The sequence below is a fragment of the Bufo bufo genome, chromosome 1 (genome assembly GCF_905171765.1).
Source record: "Bufo bufo chromosome 1, aBufBuf1.1, whole genome shotgun sequence".
NCBI lineage: Eukaryota > Metazoa > Chordata > Amphibia > Anura > Bufonidae > Bufo > Bufo bufo.
The window spans coordinates 557,093,895-557,115,227 of record NC_053389.1 but is presented as its reverse complement, the minus strand read 5'-3'; the positions used below and the strand labels follow the sequence as shown (position 1 = coordinate 557,115,227).

General features: G+C 42.0%; 1 protein-coding gene across 6 annotated transcripts in view; it reads left to right on the top strand.

The window, feature by feature from the left end:
• The window catches only part of MAGI2 (membrane associated guanylate kinase, WW and PDZ domain containing 2), a 1,066,131-nt gene that overhangs the window by 959,706 nt on the left and 85,092 nt on the right, over positions 1–21,333 (top strand). For all 6 annotated transcript variants that reach the window (XM_040413058.1, XM_040413064.1, XM_040413057.1 and 3 more), the window contains 4 exons: positions 10,313–10,498; positions 12,673–12,829; positions 14,927–15,167; positions 19,260–19,403. In XM_040413058.1, the coding sequence (XP_040268992.1) occupies positions 10,313–10,498; positions 12,673–12,829; positions 14,927–15,167; positions 19,260–19,403 (728 nt within the window). The remainder of the gene's footprint in view (positions 1–10,312; positions 10,499–12,672; positions 12,830–14,926; positions 15,168–19,259; positions 19,404–21,333) is intronic.

The following is a 21,333-nucleotide window of genomic DNA, read 5'->3' as shown; positions in this document are numbered from 1 at the left end:
ATTTTGCCGATATACCGATAACGTATGGGGAACACAGAACGCGCTGCTCTCAGCGCTCTCTGTGTTCCCTCCGCAGCACAGGGGAGAAGGAAGCAGTGTCTCCTCCCCCTGTGCTGCTGCTGCCGCTGCCGCCAATGAGGGGATAGAACATAAGAGGAGGGGAGGGGCTGTGGCCGCTGCGCCACCAATGAAGATAAGCCTCTCATTCATTCATATACAGGAGGCGGGAGCTGGCTGCAGAATCACATAGCCGGCTCCCGACCTCTATGAGCAATAGCTGCGGTCCGCGGTAGTTAACTCCTCAGGTGCCGCGGATCACAGCTACCGCTGATAGAGGTCGGGAGCCGGCTATGTGATTCTGCAGCCAGCTCCCGCCTCCTGTATATGAATGATCGAGAGACTTATCTTCATTGGTGGCGCAGTGCGCCCCCCCAGTATTAATCATTGGTGGCGCAGTGCGCCCCCCACCCCCACCCAGTATTAATCATTGGTGGCAGTGGCCACAGGATCCCCTCTCCCCTGCGCCTCCGATCGGAGCCCCAGCTGTGTAAGCCTGGGGCTCCGATCGGTTACCATGGCAGCCAGGACGCTATTGAAGCCCTGGCTGCCATAGTCAGCTCCATGCTGCTGTGTGCACTATGCACAGAGCAGCAGGGACAGTGTGAGATCCTATTCACCCTGATAGAGATCTATCAGGGTGAATAGGACAAAGGTTCTAGTCCCTAAGGGGGTTAAAAGTTAGTAAAAAAAAAACACAAAAATATTAAGTATAAATGAAAAAGATTTATAAAAAAAAAATACACATTAACAATAAACAAAAAAAATACACATTAACAATAAACATATTAATTTTCAGCAGATTTGTGTAGGAATTTTTTTTTTCCTCAAAAATGAAAATTCCCAGAATATCGGTATAAATTATCGGCTATCGGCCTGAAAGTTCACAAATTATCGGTATCGGTATCGGCCCTAAAAAATCAATATCGGTCGATCCCTAGTCTGGATGCATCTTGGACTCCCAGATCGCTGCTGGGAACGATGTTGTCCGAGTAGTACGCCACTTTTACAGACTGACAATAATACGCACAAAACCGATTTTAAAGGAAAAATTGTTAGGAAACATTCTTTCATTCTTTCCTGTATATTTACTTGTATAAAAAGTGCAAGTGCTGCCAAAAATTACAAGGAAGAGGCACTCCGATACAACCTGTATATCACATAAAGGAGGGCCTCATTCACATTGTTGTACAATTTTTCAGGTAGTGGGACTCCTACACTTATAAAGCCTATGCACTAAGGGAAAAGGCTGCCAAAAATTACAAGGAACCGGCACTCCAATACACTCTTTATTGCACATAAAGGAGGACATCATACACACCCTTGAAAAATTATGATTGCTGGCCTGCTGGTGACTCTCTAAAACATTAGGGGCAAGGGCCTGCTGCTGATCTGACCATCTAAAACATTAGGGGTGAGGGTATGCTGCTGAGCTGACCATCTAAAACATTAGGGGTGAGAGCCTGCTGCCAAGCTGACCATATAAAAAATCTTGTGGGCGAGGGACTGCTACTGAGTTGACCATGTGGAAAATTTTTGTGGGCGAGGGCTTGCTGCCGAGCTGACCATCTAAAACATTATGGGCAAGGGCCTGCTGCCGAGCTGACCATTTAAAAAATGTGGGCGAGGGCCTGCTGCCGAGTTGACAATCTAAAAAAATATGTTGGCGAGGGCCTGCTACCGAGCTGACCATTTAAAACATTATGGGCGAGGGCCTGCTGCCGAGCTGACCATCTAAAAAATGGTGTGGGCGAGGGCCTGCTGCCGAGCTGACCATCTAATAAATTATGTGGGCTAGGGCCTGCTGATGAGCTGACCATCTAAAAATTTAGAGGTGAGGGTCTGCTGCTGAGCTGACCCTCTAAAACATTATGGTTGAGGGCCTGCGGGTGACCCTCTAAAACATTATGGGTGAGGGGCCGCTGCTGAGCTGACCCTCTAAAACATTAGGAGTGAGGGCAGCCTAATAAGCATGTTAATATGATGGAGGAGGAGGATGAGAAAAGGGAAATCTAACCATATACTCTTTTTAGTGGCGAAAGCGGTGCATGGGAATACAATGTATTCAATACACCATAAAAGCCACATTTAGAGTGCCTTTATGTTCAGCCGCTTTCCTCTGGTGGAGTAGAGAAGTCAGGGGCAATCCAGAACTTGTTAATTTTTATAAGAGTCAACCGCTCAGCATTTTCAGTTGACAGGCGGATGCGCTTATCAGTTATTATGCCCCCAGCAGCACTAAATACACGCTCTGACAAAACGCTGGCGGCGGGGCAGGCGGGCACCTCCAAGGCGTAGAGCGCCAGTTCGTGCCACGTGTCCAGCTTGAAAAACCTAATAGTTGTAAGACACACAGGGATCACTGAGGACACTGACAAGGTCTGCTGTGTACTCCTTCACCATCTTCCAAAATGTTTCCGTCCTTGTGACACTAGGCCGCGAACGAGGTTGAGGGTGCTGGCAGTGTGTCATAAAACTGTCCCAGGCCTTGGAGAGTGTTGCCCTGCCTCTGTTGGAAATGCTGTGTGTTTCCCTCATCTCCCCTCGTTGGTTGGCCGAAGAACTGCGTACTCTGCAGCCAGCGTTGTCAGCTGGAAATATTTGGAGCAATTTTTCCACAAGGACCTTCTGGTATTGCACCCTTTTGCTCATCCTCTTCACCACAGGAATTAGAGATGAGAAGTTCTCTTTGTAGCAGGGGTCGAGAAGGGTAAACAACCAGTAATCGGTGTTGGCTAAAAAGCGTACAACGCAAGGGTCACGGGAAAGGCAGCCTAACATAAAGTCAGCCATGTGTGCCAGAGTTTCAACAGACAAGACTTCGCTGTCCTCATCAGGAGGATGACTCTTAATTTTCTCATCCTCCTCCTCCTCTTCGACCCATCCAAGCTGAACAGATGGAATATAATTTCCATGGGTACTACCCTCTGTAGCGGAGGCAACCGTTTCCTGCTTCTCCTCCTCCTCCTCATCGTCCAATTCACACTGAGAAGACAAACTGAGGGTGGTCTGCTATCATCCTGTGTACTTTATTCCCCCATTTCCACATCTTGCACATGCAAAGCGTCCACCTTAATTGTGAGCAGCGAGCGTTTGAGTAGACACAGAAGTGGGATGGTTACGCTGATAATAGCGTTATTGCCGATCACCATCTGTGCTGATTTCTCAAAGTTGCGTAAACTTCATAAAGGTCAGACATCCATGCCCACTCGTCGCTTGTGAAGAGCGGAAGCTGACTGGAAAGGCGACGACCATGTTGCAGCTGGTATTCCACTACTGCCCTCTGCTGCCCACAAAGCCTGGTCAACACGTGGAACGTGGAGTTCCAGCGTGTGCTCATGTCGCACAACAGTCGGTGAGCTGGCAATTGAAAGCGCTGCTGCAGCATTTCCAGACCAGCGGAAGCTGTCAATGACTTGCGAAAATGGGCATACACGCGGTTCACCTTCACCAGTAGCTCAGGCAAACTGGGGTAGGTTTTTAGAAACTGCTGAACCACTAGGTTGAACACGTGGGCTAGGCATGGTATGTGTGGGAGCTTGCCCAGCTCCAAAGACGCTACCAAGTTACTGCCATTATCAGACACAACCGTGCTTGGTTCTAGGTTGAGTGGCGAGAGCCACAGCCCAGTCTGGTCCCTTATCCCCTGCCACAGCTCTGCGGTGGCATGCTGTTTGTCACCTAAGCAGATCAGTTTAAGCATGGCCTGTTGCCGCTTCCCCACTGCAGTGCTACACTGCTTCCAGCTACTGACTGATGTCTGACTGGTGCTGCAAGATGATAATTCAGGGGTGGAAGTGGAGGAGGAGGCGGAGGAGGAGAATCCCCCAACAAACGTAGGTGGTGGCGGAAACTCTGATGGAAGTAGGGCCCGCAAACCTTGGCGTCGGTAGCACCTGTGCCATCCCAGGGTACGACTCGCTCCCGGCCTCCACAACGTTCACCCAGTGTGCCGTCAGGGAAATGTAGCGTCCCTGGCCAAAAGCACTTGTCCACGTGTCAGTCGTTAAGTGGACCTTCCCAATAACTGATGTTACGGGGCACATGCTGGTGTAAGGCTGGGACTGCACACCGTGAAAAATATTGGTGGCTGGGGAAAGAGTACTGCGGTACAGCCGCCGCCATCAGGCTGCGGAAAGCCTCAATGTGCACAAGCCTAAATGGCAACATTTCCAGGGCCAGCAATTTGGAAAGGTGCGCATCTAGTGCTATGGTCTGTGGGTGGGTGGCTGGGTATTTGCGCTTTTGCTCAAAGGCCTGGGATATAGACATCTGTACGCTGCGCTGGGACACAGAAGTGGATGTGCTAGCTGATGGTGCTTGCGAAGGACCAGGTGCATAGCGAAAGGCATCCGGGCCTGCGTCTTGGACATGGGATTGGCCAGCACGTAACACAGGGGAAGAGGAGGCAGTGATGTGACCCGTAGACACTGGTTGTAGACTCAGGCGTTCGGCCCACTTATTAGGGTGCTTTTATGCCATGTGGCAGATCATGCTGGTGGTGGTGAGGTTGCTAGTGTTCACGGCCCTGCTCATTTTGGTACGGCACAGGTTGCAAATGGCAATTCTTTTATCATCCGCACTTTCCTCAAAAAGCGCCAGACTGCAGATTCCAGGGAACAGTTGCGGGCCTGTTAGGTGTGGCCCGCCTTCTCCCTTTTGCCACTCCACTGCCTCTTCCAGTGTGTTGTGGTGCTGCGGATCCCTCCCCCTCTGTACTGCTGTCCTCGCTCGGCTTGCCACCTTCCCAGATTGGGTCAATGACTTCATCGTCCAGCACCTCCTCTTCCACTTCCTCACTCTGGTCATCATCCTGACTTGTTGACCTAACAACAACTATCTCATCCTCATCATGAACCTTTTGAGACACTAATTGTGGTTGACTTATTGACAACTATGTCTCATCATCATCATCCACCTTGTGAAACACTAATTTCCGTTCCCCACCATCATCTTCTTCTGACTGTGGATGCTCCAGAGTTTTGGAATCAGGGCACAAGATCTCCTCATGTCCCTCTTCAAGAGGGCTTGGCGAGAGGCCCAAATTAAGGAATGGCGATGAAAACAGCTCCTCGGAATATCCGAGTGTGGGACCACTTGTTTGCCAAGACTCTCCATGGTGGGTAAAAGGAGTATCAGGGTGAGGATTCTGTTGACCAGACTCTTGGCTGCTGAGACTGGACTTTGTGGAAGACAGGGTGGTGCTTAACCGACTGGAAGCATTATCTGTTTGTAATCTAACTGACCACCTGGTCCTACTGGTCTGACTTCAAGAGTGATGTCCTGCGCCACCCTGCAAACTGGGACATGAAGCTAGGTATCGTGGATGAGTGTGTTTCTTGTGCTCTGGCAGCAGGCACAGTTTCACCGCGCTCAGGGCCACGGCCTCTGTGTGCACCATCAGCAGCACGGCCACTTCCCCATCCCTTACTGCTCTCCTTGCGCATATTAAATTGTATATATGCTTGCAAGTATGTCACACGTACAGTAGGGCAGGTTTTGTAAGTGTATGTGCAAATAAAGTACACAGAATGTCACAGATATTTTTAGGATGCGCATACGTTAAACAGGAGGTATAGCGCAAGAAATGTCGCTGTCACCACCGCCTAATAAAAAATTACACTGAATGAATGTCACTGATATTTAGGATGCGCACACGTTAAACAGGAGGTATAGCGCAAGTAATGTTGCAGTCACCACCGCCTAATAATAAATTACAGTGATTGAATGTCACTGATATTTAGGATGCGCACACGTTAAACAGGAAGAAAAGTGCAAGTAATGTCGCTGTCACCAGCGGCTAATAAAAAACTACACTGAATTAATGTCACTGATATTTAGGATGGGCAAACATACAGGAGATGTAGCGCAGGTAATGTTGCTGCCAGCAGCCAAAAAGTTAGACTGACTGTCACTGATATTTCGGATACGCAAACGTTATACAGGAGATGTAGCGCAGGTAATGTAACTGTCCGCAGCGGACACAGTCTACAGAACAAGCGCACTGGATGTCACAGATATTTTTAGGCTGCGCACATGTTACACAGGAGATGTAGGGCAGATAATGTCACTGTCACCAGCGGCGAAAAAAATTACGCTGAATGTCACTGATATTTCGGATGTGCTAACGTTATACTGGAGATGTAGCGCAGGTAATGTAACTGTCCGCAACGGACACTGTCTACGGAAAAAGTACACTGGATGTCACAGATATTTTTAGGCTGCGCACACGTTAGACAGGAGATGTAACGCAGATAATGTCGCTTTCTGCAGCGGCCAAACAACCAGCTCTCCCTGACTAATACTGAGCCGAACACATGTCATTGGGTGCTATATAGCCAATCACTGTAATGCCAGCAACCAACATGGCTACGGCATTACAGTGAAGGGCAATACTTACCAGCAGGTTTATTGGCTGCCTAGCAGCCAACAAACGTGTGGGGAGGAGGGGGAGGAGACTCGAGTGTGGGGAGGAGACTCGAGCATCTCGCTTGAGTACACGCGGTATTCGGCCGAACACAGCGACGTGCCGAGCATTGCGATGCTTGACCTGAACTAGTGTTTGGTCGAGCATGCTCACCCAACACTATCTTTTAGTACTAGCGCTATGTAAACTCTCACATTTACTTATAGCATTTCATTTTGCAAACTTATTTTATATAAACTGTCACATCCTTATTTTCACAACTACAACATATGCTAATTCGCTACTCATGTTCCTTGAAGACTTTAGGTTTTCCTTATGTTCCTGTTTTCATGTATTTGCTTTGCTTTTTGGTTTATTTTCATATATATGCTTCTGTATGCTACCATGCTTACTATATTACTGCTTCCTCAAGTTACAATGTCCTGAGGTTACGATATTTGCAACATACTTTAGGCTACTTTCACACCTCTAGTATAATGGGATCCGGCGTAGATTTGGTCACATTCCAGCAAAGAATTTAGAGAATCGGACGGATACAAACTGCTCTATGCTGCGGTTTTTGTCCGGCCGATTCCCAGAATTGTCTGCCAGATCAGTTGGCCGGATCCTAGTGTCGCTGGTATGAAAGTAGACTTAATCTTTGCTGGCCTGTTGGAATTTGAAACTGCATTTGAGAAACAAACATCTATGCCAATCAAAATGGGTATTTAACTGGTAAAACACCTGTATTACTCTCAGACCTTAAAAACACTATTCAAAGCTCAATACTTCTCTTACTGATAAGAATGGGGCTTAAATAAGTGTTTATGGCCTCTTAGTAATTTAGAGATAAGGTTTATTAGATAAACTGCACAAAGTTAAAGTAGGATGCACACAGCTAGAAAAACAGTTAACCCTTTGTGACAGAATGGCTCAATTTTTTTAAATTAAGACCAATTGAAAAAATTATTTTTAGCCGAAAATGAGTAAAATGCAATCATTAAAAAATTGCCCCGAAGGTATACATACTGTAGCCTTTAAGGGCACCTTTTAGCAAGATCAACAGACATACTGCCTGAAAGAGTTGACCTTGCTGTTTAAAATTATTCCTGTATATATTCCAGAGAAAACCCCTTTTTTATTTATATAAATGAGGGCTTCAGTGCACTGAGGAACAGAGCCTAGCCCCTCCAAGAACCTCAGCTTTCCAGATTTAGGCATGTTCTTTGATGCACTAAAGCCCTCATTTGCTTGAAGAATAAAAATCTATATTTTTGGGAACGCCGCAACAGATTTTAGGTATCATTTTAATTATTTGTATTATTCATGTTTAAGCCCCATTAATTCCAGGTTGCTGTACATCGAAAAAAGTATACATACTGTACATAATATAAAACCAGTCAGTACAATAAACAGGATCAACAGTACCAGGCAATTTGCCTGGTTTAATGCGGTTCATCCTGCCAATAGATGCTTCTTAATGCATTTTGTTTAATATCCTTACAACCAAAATACTTGTGTGGCTAAACATGCTTTTTTTCTGAAATTCAAAATTTTTTTGGAGCAGTAATTCAATCCACCTTTTTGGCCACATGATTCTTCAGATTTTTAACATGTACCAATTCACAGTGAACCCACAAGTTACAATTGTCAGGCCTCACCCTGATTTAAATTTTAATAGGTAAAATAATAACTACTAAAGTAATATGGTCTACATTCTTTACTACTATGTAGTAGTATGTTGGAATAACTTCATGTTTCATTGCAAGTGTGTTATAAAATCTAAATATTTGACCAAAGGTTATACAATTTTGCCAATGATTGCGATGATTTTCCAAGCTTTAGTTAAAGAGGTTATCCAACTCTGGATAGGTTTTTAGCATCTGATTGGTGGTTTGAGAAGGTCCCGCCACTCCTGTAAGCACCATGGCCTTCTCACGGTTTAACCTAGGCTAGTGACGTCACAACTATTGGTCACGTAGCCTAGCCACAGCTCAGTCCCGAATCCTAGGCTAGTGACGTCACAACCATTGGTCCCGTAGCCTAGCCACAGCTCAGTTCCAAATCGTAGGCTAGTGACATCACGACCATCGGTCACGTAGCCTAGGCGCAGCTCAGTCCCATTCACTTGAATAGGTTCTCAATTCTTTACTTGACATACCTTATTTAAAATACATGTAAAGTAGTTTTTGATTTTCAGTATTGTATGATATCTTATCAATCTTCTTTCTGTCATCTCACTGGATTTCTTTGGCTTATCAATGTTTTGAAATCACTTTGTCCTCTGGGACCATTTAGTAAATACTATTTAGATATGTGTTATTCGGGATTAACCATTCTTTTGAGCATAGCTGATGTATCCTAATCTGTCTCTCTATTCGGTAACTTTCACATAAAATGGATTTTGCCCTGTTATTTGGCATTCCATTTTATGTCATCAATACAGAGCGTGACTCCTTGGTTCATTCAGTTTGTGAAGGCACACTATATCTTTAGAAGAAATTCAATACTTCTGTGAGTTCATTTCATCAGTAAGTGTCCTGTCTATAGAACGATTCTTAAATTTAAATCAATCATTTTGTCATAAAGTAATCCTTTAGGCCTACAACAAATATATCGGGATTACAAAGGAGTTTGCTTCCTGCTTGATTTATTCTTAAATAAGCATGCCAAATGCACTGTCAGCCTGAGAGTGCTTATCTGTGAAGTCAACTGTCAAAAATAATAATTCTGTGCTGTACAAAGGGAAGCACTGATAAATGAGTTTTTTCTAAAGCAGTTGATGCACAGGTGTAATATGTAAATGAACTGTTCTTCTGAATGAGTGCTGCATTAAATGCTTTACATGGATACAAAAATAGAAAATGAGAAAATTATTTAAGTGGAGAAACGTAGTATTGCAAAAATATGATAATGTAAAGCAGATATAATATTTCTCTTATCACATACTGGCGGGATTATGCTGAAGATTATTCAACATAATCTAGTGCCATAGGTATAATGCCAGGGTAGTATTCTTGCCTGCAGCTATGAGGCCAAGTAACTTAGGGGGCTATTTCCACTGCCAAAGACAGGATAAGGGCTTATTCACATGACTATATGAATGAGTCTGCATCCGTTCCGCAATTTAGCGGAACGAATGAGGACCCATTCATTTCAATGGGGCTGCAAAACATGCGGAGAGCCCACCGTGTGCTGTCCACATCTGTTGTTCCATTCCGCGGCCCCGAAAAAATATAGAGCAATCGCGAACAAGAATAGGCATGTCTATAATGGGCCGCCCATTCCGTTCCGCAAATTGCAGAACGCACACGTGCAGCATCTCTGTTTTGCAGACCGCAAAACACGGCGCGGTCGTGTGAATGCGCCAAAATTGTAAATGAAGCAATAGGAGCAAAATAATGGAGTTTAGAGGAGGAGGAAAGCAATAGCAAATAATGGAATGCAGAGCATTAAGACCAATAAAGAGAGGAAAAAACACAACTAGTGAAATAAACTCCATAAAGATAATACATTTTCCATTTCCTGGCCTCATTTGGTGTTGATGGTGGTCATGGTGGTCAAAGAATTCCTGTGGGGCCCATGGATATACCGCTGTCTAGTTTATTTTCCTGTGGATTTTTATTCAGACTTGCTACAGATTTCACCTTTTGCATTGCCTAAAAAAGGAGTGTTATATCTGTGTGTATGCGCTCATATTTAGAATTAATATCTCAGTATTTTTTTTATGTAAAAATTATATTTAAAAAGCCTATCAATGGAGTAAGTGTATTAACAAAGTAGTTAGAAATGTTATGGTGGATGTAGAGTAATGGTCGTCACAGTATAATTGGTATGATTGTTTTCCAGCTGTACCGCATAAAATTGGTCGAATTATTGAGGGAAGCCCTGCTGATCGCTGTGGGAAGTTGAAAGTTGGAGACCGGATCTTAGCTGTGAATAGTCAATCTATCATCAACATGCCTCATGCAGATATTGTAAAACTGATTAAAGATGCAGGGTTAAGTGTGACGCTATGCATTATTCCTCAGGAGGGTAAGAATCCTACCACCTTTTCAGAATACTATCCATCAAGGTCTAAATGCTGCCAACTTTTGAATTAGATTTTTATGTTTGTTTTCTTGGTACTAATATGTTGCAATTGGTAATGACTGCTTGTAATGGTGATTGGTAATTCTTTTTCTGGCCTCAAGGTTTCATACAATTCATTTTGATGACTTTTATAGTACAATTCACAATGTATCAAGTCTTTAGTATTATTGATCATGCGTATTACTAAGCAATTTGGTATTCATCCCTTCCGTTTGATGTAATCCTGAGTAGCATGAGACAACAACTGATGCAGAAAGCCAGTAAAACATTCCCCAGAAAGCCAAGCATATTACCAGCATTCACCTATCCACCAAACAGAAATATTTAGGTGACACATAGCATATAAGTAGGCCATATAAAAGTGAACTAAACATGTCCCAATATACAAAGTTTTTTATCTTGCAGGAAGTTTGTACCTTGGTTCCAATGACAAGACAATTTAATGTCTCTAGGAACCTCCTAAGCTGGTGTACTGTGAAATAGTCGTGATTTTGTGGTTTGCTGTTAACACATTCAAATTTAAGAAAATGAAAACAACATTTTTGGTTTAATGTGGTTTGTTACTTGAATGTATTTGATAATAACAGGTGATATCTATAATTGAAAAGATTGGAAAGCGTTATATGGTAATTGTGAAATGGAAAAGGAGATAATGTTTTGTGAAAGTAAACTTGGACGTGTCATCACTTACAGTATAGCACAGTTATTGTAGCTATGTGGATGTTTGCGGACATAATGTACTTGAGATGTCACAACAATTTAGAAAAGAGAGGTTGGAAATGTAACTGAAGCATGCACGATTACAGACATTTTAACTGAAATGGAACACATTTAACATTTTCTTTAAATTTTTAATTTTGCATCAATTTTACACAATGACCGCTTCACCTGTTTCATACATTCATACATCTTATTTGAAATGTTTAAAAAATGGTGGCATACTAGGTAACGTATTTAAATCATTTGTAAAGCTGAAAAAGCCTTATGTCCACCCAGTTCAGCCTATGATCTGGCAAAGTTGATTGAGAGAAAGGCAAAAAAAAAACGCCCAAGAAGCCAATTTTCGTCATCCTAGGGCAAAAAAAAATTCTTCCCGACTGCAAATCTGACTTAACTGGAATAATTCCCTGGATCAGTGACCCTTCTCCAGTAATTTAGTGACTATAATAACTAGTGACTGTAATACTGTCACCCTAAATATATGCATCCAGGCACCTTTTTAGTGAGTTCACCATCACATCCTTCTCTGGAGAGATCCTTAGTCTCACTGATCTTACAGTATTTTACTTACTGTATATAGAGCTGACCTAGACTAGAATTCGTAGACGGAATGCAAAACGGAAGCATTTAAAAGGCATTCCATTTTGAGCCATTATAACAGAAATCTATGGCCAAACATAACGGATCCGTCTGGTTTCCGTTATGCAGGACTTAAAACAAACTAACCACTACTAACCACTAAGTTAATGTTGTACCCATACAGTAAAGAATCTCCTTCGATGTTAGTGTAGAAACCTTCTTTCTAGGGATGAGCAAATCAATTTGTTCATCTGAAAAAAATGTACACCTGTGAGGGAGTATCCCCACAGCTACAGACACTCGAGTGGCCACTTGATTACAGGGCCAGACATCTCATCCAGTTCTGATAAACATGCACTTGCGAGCAGTGGCGCATGCGCAAAGGTTCGGCCAACTAATCTGCAGCAACAAATTTTCATGCATCACTAAACAAATTTTTGTGGTGTATGGACAGTCACTGATTTGTTTTTGGAGACAGAACCCTTGCACATGCGCCGATACCCTGAGTAATGGCACGGAAGCAAGATTGTCAAGGCCATGTGAGATGTCCAGCCCTGTCAATCCACTGGAAGGATGGAGATTTATCTGTAGAAGAACAGCCCGTCACAGATGCAGAATTTGTTCAGACGAATAGATTCTTTCATCTCTATTTCCTTCCTCTAGACATGGAGGATGCCCCCTTATTATAGCAAAAATCCTGGGTATAAGTAGATCATGGGAGAGATCTCTGTGTTGACCATTGATATATTTATACATAGTGTTTAGGTCACTTCTCATAACGTTCACCGTTTTACCGATTTATGTTATTTGCTTCATAGAACTAAACAGTCCAGCTTCTGCTCCAAGCTCAGAAAAGCAGAGTCCAATGGCGCAACAGCACAGCCCTATGGCGCAACAGAGTCCAGTAGCTCAACACAGCCCAGTAGCGCAGCCACTGCCTCCACAGCCTCTACAGTTACAAGGCCATGAAAGCAGGTACAAACTTATGGACTAGTTTAATTCAGTACTGTTTGCTAATTTATTTTCCTCTTTTATAAAAACATATTACAACTGAGATAACTAGATCCTAAGGCCTCTTTCTCACGGGCGTCGCGTGTGAGGGCCATATAGGATGCGGGTTCGTTTTTTAATGCGTTTTGCACGCGCGTGAGAAAAATCTGCATGTTTGGTACCCAGACCCGAACCTGGACTTCTTCACTGAAGTTCGGGTTTGGGTTAGGTATTCTGTAGATTTCAATATTTTCCCTTATACCATGGTTATAACATTATAAGGGAAAATAATAGCATTCTTAATACAGAATGCTAAGTAAATTAGGGATGGAGGGGTTAAAAAATTTTTTTTTTGATTAAACACACCTCATCCACTTGTTTGCGCAGCCCGGCTTGTCTTCTTTCTTCTTCTTTGAGGACCTCGGAGAAAAGGACCTTTGGTGACGTCACTGCGCTCATCACATGGTCTGTCACATGGTCCATCATGAGCGTAGTGACGTCACCAAAGGTCCTTTTCTCCCAGGTCCTCAAAGAAGAGGAAAGAAGATGAGCCGGGCTGCGCGAACAAGTGGATGAGGTGAGTTTAATTTAATAAAAAAAATTTAACCCCTCCATCCCTAATTTACTTAGCATTCTGTATTAAGAATGCTATTATTTTCCCTTATAATGTTATAAGGGAAAATAATAAAGATCGTCCCCATCCCGATCATCACCTAGCAACCACGCGTGAAAATCGCACCGCATCTGCACTTGCTTGCAGATGCTTGCGATTTTCACACAGCCCCATTCACTTCTTTGGGGCCTGCGTTGCGTGAAAAACACACAATATAGAGCTTGCTGCGATTTTCACACAACGCACAAGTGATGAGTGAAAATCACCGCTCATGTGCACAGCCCCATTAAAGTGAATGGGTTCAGATTCAGTGCAGGTGCAATGCGTTCACCTCATGCATTGCACCCGCGCGGAATTCTCGCCCATGTGAAAGGGGCCTAAGAGGACATGTGAAAAGTTTCTGAATCCAGTCCAAACTGGACTGCTCTCGTATGCATGCTATTATAAAATGCACAGAACTGTAAATACAAGTATATATAGAAAGATGCATGCTCAAAAATAAAAGTATATCAATTAATGTCTGTATGCACACATGGATATAACCAAGCACAACCAAGAATAACCAGAAAATGGTAGAATATGATAATTTAATACAGCAAATTCAGCAACCGTGTTTCCTTTAAATGGGTGGTGCAAGAATTGGGGGGGGGGGGATTTTAGCAAACCACCCCCACACACACACATGGCCGGACCTGTATAGGGAGGATTACTTACCTGCTTCTCGACGCTGAAAACATATGGTTTGATGACTCCAATCACTGGCCACAGTGGTGAACACATCCCCTTGCATCATATGACCATTTGTGATGACGGGGAGCCAGTCAACACAGCGGCCAGTGATTGGCTGTGGCTATGTCAAACCGGATGTTTGCAGATAAGGAGCACAGTGGAGCAACACAGGCCTGGAACAGAAGGAGCGGGGAGCCAGCGCCAGAAAGCAGGTAAGTAATTTTCTCTTTACAAGTCCGGCCAAGTGGTAGGGTTTACCAAAACACCCTATTATTGAACAGCCCCTTTAAGGCTGGGTTCAGACCTGAGCGTATTTGATATGCGCGTTTAACGCGCGTTTTTGTCGCGCGTTTTTATGTGCTTTTTTTGCAATAGTAAACGCGCGTTTGACGCGCGTTTGTGTGATTGACTGCACTGTCCTATGGCCACAAACGCGCGTCAAAACGCCCCAAAGAAGCTCAAGAACTTGTTTGAGCGTAGGGCGTTTTTCAGCGCGTTCAAACGCGCTGTAAAACGCTCAAGTGAGAACCAGGGCCATAGGGAAGCATTGGTTTTCATGTGTTGAGCGTTTTACAGCGCGTTTGAGCGCGCTGTAAAACGCTCAAGTGTGAACCCAGCCTTAGGCTGATGTCCTTAAAATTCAATCAAGAAAAAGTAAAAAACCTCTAATTTGTGGCTGAAGCTCAATCGATTGTTATAACAGCAAGCATTGGTATGACTAATATTTTATCACTATGTAGCTACAGGTCAGAAGTAAAAGCCAGACAGGATGTAAAACCAGACATAAGGCAGCCGCCCTACACGGACTACCGTCAGCCATCAGCGGACTACAGGCAACCTCCAGTAGATTACCGCCATCCACCAGTAGTTGATTACCAGCAACCGCCCCCTATGGACTACAGGCAACCTCCTCTAATAGAGTATCGGCAACATTCCCCTGACACTAGGCAATATCCACTCCCTGACTATCGGCAATTCCAGGTAGGGATTTGCATTGTTTTACCTCTAGTTCTGAACAGTTCTGTATAATTTACCCTATAATGTTGTAGTTTATCAAAGCTTAGAAACGTACAGTATACAAAATATGTTGAAAAGCAATGCAAGCACACTTGATTGGCTTCCTTTTATCTTATATCTTTTTTTAATACTGTATGACAGAAACACTAAGGGGAAATATAGAAAACATTTGTGGAGATGTACCAAGAAGTTACCTCTCCCGAGTACTAACTTGCATTTCCCATGCAATAACAAATCTGGATTATCTTTTACTATACCCTGTATGTTGTGCAGTTCTTCTGATTTTCCTACTATAAAGTTATGAATAAATTGCTAATAATGGAATGGTAATAAACGGATGTTACCATTCCATTTGTCAAAAGGGTGTCTCCGTGTGCAGTTTAACATACTCAGTCCTCATTGGTCAATGTCAGAATTTGCAGGGAGACACCCCCAACTGGTAACACATAGTTGGCAATTTATTCATAAAGTTTTAGCAGAAAGAATAGAGGAATAGCACAATGCAGAGAAATGGCGCAAGACAAAATAAATCTGCACATGGCTGTTGTTCCTACAAGATTACCAACAGGAAGGCAATTGTGGCTGAAAGCCACGCTAACAGCTCGGATTGGAATCAAACTCCAATCCTAGCACGTAAAACCCTGTAAGCAGTGCTGATCACAGTGCTGACACACATAGGGGCTGACCGTTTATACTGCTATCCTGGGTTTAGCAAAGACCCTCAGGATTGTCCAGTATTAGCACCCCTTAATGAATATTATTGTAAGTATGCCCTAACAGATTCCTGTACATTTTACATGCATATTTAATAATCATATATTATATACTAATATGACATGACTTTGTAGTTAAAAAAAAACACCTACAGATTTTTTTTTCCCTTTTATGAATTTTATATATTAAATGTTAATCAACTGTACAATACATACTGTATATGGTATCTTGATCCTCCACTCATACAATAATGTTATGGCATTCAGGATAACATTAACCCTTGCAGATGAGCGTGTGTGGAATAGGTCCGTATGCGTTGCGGATGCGACCAGGGAAAATTCGCGATTTCGCAAGCAAGTTCAATTAGTTTTGCCTGCGATCGTGTTCAGTTCAGTTTTTATGTAATGCGATTTAATGCGTTTTGCACGCGCGTGCTAAAAAACTGAAGGTATACAAACATCTCTTAGCAACCATCCGTAAAAAACGAATCGCATCCGCAAGCAAGATGCGATTTTCACGCAGCCCCATTCACTTCTATGGGGCAAGCGTTGCATGAAAATCGCAGAATATAGAACATGCGTGATGCGTGAAAACTAACGTTCATATACACAGCCCCATTGAAATGAATGGGTCCGGATTCCGTGCAGGCGCAATGCATTCGCATCACGCATTGCACCTGCGCGGAATACACGCTCGTGTGAAAGGGGCCTTAAACCTCAGGGTTTCTTTTTCATTTTTGTGTTTTCATTTTTTACTTCCTGCCTTTCCGGGGCCATAATTATTTTTTTTTTTTCGTTCACCTAACCATATAAGGACTGTTTTTTTGGAGATCAAGTTGCACTTTCTAATGGCACCATTTAATATTGCCTATGATGTGGTGGGGAAAAAATCCAAAAATCCAATTCTGCCACAGTTTTATGTGTATTGTTTTGTACCTTATCCAGTAAAAATGAGTCAGTACGATTATGCCAATACCTAATATGTTTAGATTTTCTTGTGTTTTAATACTGATAAAAATAACTTGTTAATAATTGTTTTTTCTTTTTGCTGCCATATTATGACCCCTATATCTTATTTGTAGTTATGAGTATGGAGCTGTGTGAAGGCTCATTTTTTTAGGGGCTATCTGCACTTTTCATTGATACCATTTTGGGGTGTGTATGACTTTTTGATCACTTTTTATTGCATTTTTTGTGGGAGGTGAAGCAACCAAAAATAGCAAGTCAGCCATTTAGATTTTTTTCCCGTTTGCCTTATGGGATAAATATTTTTATATTTTAATAGTACGGGCGTTTTCGCACACATCGAGGTCTATGATGTTTATTTTTTATTACTTATGTATTTTTAGATTGATTTTGGGGAAAGGGGGGGTGATTTTAATGTTTGATATGTATTTTTATATATTTTTAAAAGCAATCAGTTTGCTTCTCTCATAGACCCCAATGCATTAGCTTCCCTGCTGCATCCTTTTCTGTGCAGGTGCTGGACTGGTTTAACTACTGTCCTGCTCGTGCTTATTAGAGGATGCAGCAGGGACAGCCAAGATAGTGGTCACATGAGTAAATCACATGACTTCCGCCATCTAGCTTCTCATGGACATGGTCGCCGCAGCTCTGCAATACTTACATAGATCATGGGCCGTGGGTCGTCATAAAAACGTGTTTTCACTTTAATGTACTATAGCATGATGAGTATTCATGAAAAATTGTTCGGAAGTGGCAACCCCTTTAACCCCTTCATCAACATCTGCCGACGGATGATGGCTCTTTAAAGATGAAGCCCACTCCGTAGCGGAGCGATCGCCATAGTGGCCAGGTGCCTGCTGTTTCACAGCTAATGTCCGCAATCGGCAGTAATGCAGACCGTGGTCATTGACCATGGCATCTGACAGGGCTAAAACACGAAGCATGCGCTTCTGGTTAAGGAACACCTCTCCCAGCAGAGATCGGGGAAGACGTTCCTTTACAGTAATGAGCCTGAGCCTGTGCTAGGCTTCCAGGCTCATTGCTTGTATATTAGAGTTCAGGCCAGCAGGTGGCAGCACTAAACTTTAACATAGGGGCATATTTATTAAGACCAACGTTTTAGATGCCAGTCTTAATAAAGCCCTATAGCTGGCTGAGGATCCGCCAAAGTTATAAAGAGCTGGCCTCTCTATAACTTCGGCGCATCCAGAGCCAGTTCTAAATGTAAGACAGCTTCTTAGCGGTCTTACATTTAGACCATTTTCTATGCCTAAAACAGGCATAGAAAATGATGAATGATACGGGCCTGCCAACCCATCCCCTTCCTCCCCCATGCCAGACCCACAATTTTAGACCTGGCGTGAGTGGGAATAAGTCGCAGATATCGGCGCAACTAGCCATTACGCCACCATCTGCGTCTTAAATACACCGAATATAGGCATATTTCAGTATAATAAATGACCCCCATAGTGTTCTATACAAGTATTATTCTATACAAATTGCAATCTAATGATTGCAAGTTAGGGTCCAATTTGGGATCTAAAAAAAGTTTTGAAAAATATAAAAAATTAAATAAATGATCAAGATTAAAATTACCCCTTTCCCTGAGATGAAAATCAAAGTAAACAATTAAAAAAAAATTACATATAAGGCATTGTCGCTTGCAAAAAAGACTGTACTATTAAAATAACAAACAAAAAATTCAAAAGTTTTTATTTTTTTCAGTATTAAAATGCTAGAAAAACAATACAAGTATTGCTGCAATTGCACTGACCTGGAGAATGAAGAGGACAAGTCAGTTTTAGCATATAGTGAACTCTGTAAAAACAAAACCCATAAAACTGTGGTGGAACAGTTTTTTTTTTCTTCCCAAATCCACCCCATTTGGATTTTTTTTTACAGCTTTCCTCTACATTGTTTGCCATATAAAATGGTGACATTAGAAAGTACAACTTGTCATGCAAAAAACAAGCCCTCATACGGCTATGTGAACAGAAAAATATAAAAAGTTATGACTCCAGGAAGGCAGGGAGCAAAAAATAAAATCGCAAAAACTGAAAATTGCTGTGTCAGGAAGAGGTTAAGTTTACGTTTTATTTCTGATGGATGCAATGTAATTAACATAGAAAAGGTTTCTCTATTTTCTGCTTCTGTTGACCACCTAACTTTTCATAAACAGTGGAAATATAGGACATCACCTTTCATTTTCAAACTCTTACTTCCTTTATGAACATTTGAAAGGAAAATATCAGACGAGAAAAGATTTTTTTTTTTCTTGCTAAATATAGCACATGTGGTCAGTTGTAGTGAGATCATGCTGAGCATTTATCCACAGCAAACGTTAAACCTTTAATAAAAGCTTCCCATTTCTTTTCAGGATTATGACTATTTCACAGTAGAGATGGAAAAGGGAGCTAAAGGTTTTGGATTCAGCATACGTGGTGGGAGAGAGTACAAGATGGATTTGTATGTGTTAAGGCTTGCAGAGGATGGCCCTGCGATACGGAACGGGAGGATGAGGGTAAGTTACTATTATCTATCTACTCTATCCCTCTATCCATAGAGTCAATAATTTCTCCCAACTTTATGATATCAAAGGGGTTGACTGAGTATACGTATTGATAGCATATCACTAGATAAACTGGCAGTGGTACACGCATTGCTACTTCATATCCTGTCAGCTTCTCTCTGCTTACTACAGAGGCTATATGGTTAGTTTACTGAGTATAATGGACCGCCCATGAGGATGCAAAAGAATGCTGAGCTGAGCTAACATGAGACCAAGTGGCACAACTTATTTCTTTCACTGTTTCCACTTCATTCTAGCAATTAGACCAATTTGCTGGTGGCATATTCCAGTAATATTTTTTTGTTAATGTCCGCCCCGAATCAGTCCATCTTGCCGATTCCTAATATTTGGAGTTTGCGAATCATTCATTACATTACAATTAAGGGAACAAACTTTAAGAGAGATTTTCATAATTTAATTATTATGTTGTATGCTAAGAATCTCTTTTTTCATTTATTTATGGATTTATATACAATCCACAGGCAAGTTTCCTAGCTCTATTCTTTTGCGTGATTGAACGGTTTATTGCCTTTTAATGCAAGTTTGGGCGTTTGTATGTTAGCATGGGGAATAAGTGGTAAATGAGAACACTGTTGAGTAAAAAGCTGTTGTAATCAAGCAGGAAGAATAAATAGGTTAAGCATGGCCGATTAACACAGCAGTACACTGTGGCATAATTTCTTACCCCATCAGGTCATGGGGAAAAAGGTAATTTGCTTTTATTTCCATATTCAAGCCTAATTGCTAAGTTTATTCTTAAAGTATTTTATGATTTTTATTTCCATACTAACTAGCAGTTCTGCAAAAGGAAATATGGTTCTTATTTGAAATTTTGTTGTGCCATCTGTAATGGAAAGATAAAATGCTAAAATATTAAAAAACATTCTCAACTTTGTGAATTCAAAGGTGAGAAGAAAGCTGGTCTTATTTGTGAGTTCAAAGCTGGTCTGATTTGCTGTGTGTTTGTACAGAACAGAAAACTACTTGTGATAGTTGCTGGGTATGGGCAAGATGAGGCTCCTATGACACTGATAGATGTACATCAATAATCCCTGCTTTTCTGATTAAATTAAAAGTTATATGTTGTCCTAACAGCTAAGAGTTTCATGCCATTGAGTCCTGATATTCATGAGCTCCTGGGTTTTCCTGTCCCCTATGGCTGACTGACAATTTTTTTCCAGCTAGAATCAAAGGGTGGTGGGTGGGGAGAGCCAAGAGTTCATGAACATCCGAGTTCCTCGGCATGTGTGGGAACTGTTCAATACAAAATTTTACCAAAACAGCTGGGCTATTAAGCCTTTGAGCCCCGGATGTTTTTATTTTATTTTTATTTTTTTCATTTTTACATTTTGGTTTTTCATGCCCTGCCTTTCCAGAGTCATAACTTTTTTATTTTTCTGTTCACAAAGCCATATGAGGGCTTGCTTTTTGTGGAATAAGTTGTACTTTTTAGTGCCACCATTTAATATTACATACAATGTAGTAGGGAGCTGGCAAAAAATTCCAAATGGGGTGAAATTGGGGGGGAAAAAAATTCCGCAACAGTTTGTTTTTTTACAGTGTTCCTATGCAGTCTATTCTCCACGTTAGGATGATTATGGAGATGCTACATCTGTATAGTTTTTCTTGCATTTTCATACAGAAAAAAACTTAAACTAAAAATGTTTTTTTCATCACCATTTTCTGACCCTTTTTTGTAGTTCTGTTTATGTTATGTTTGCGAAGCTGTTTTACAGGGCGATCTGTACTTTTCATTGATACCATTTTGTGGTGTGTATGACTTTTTGATCACTTTTTATAAAAAAAATTGTGGGAGGTGAAGCGACCAAAAAACTGCAAATTGGCCATTTTGACCTTTTTTTTCCATTTTGCTGTTTGCCTC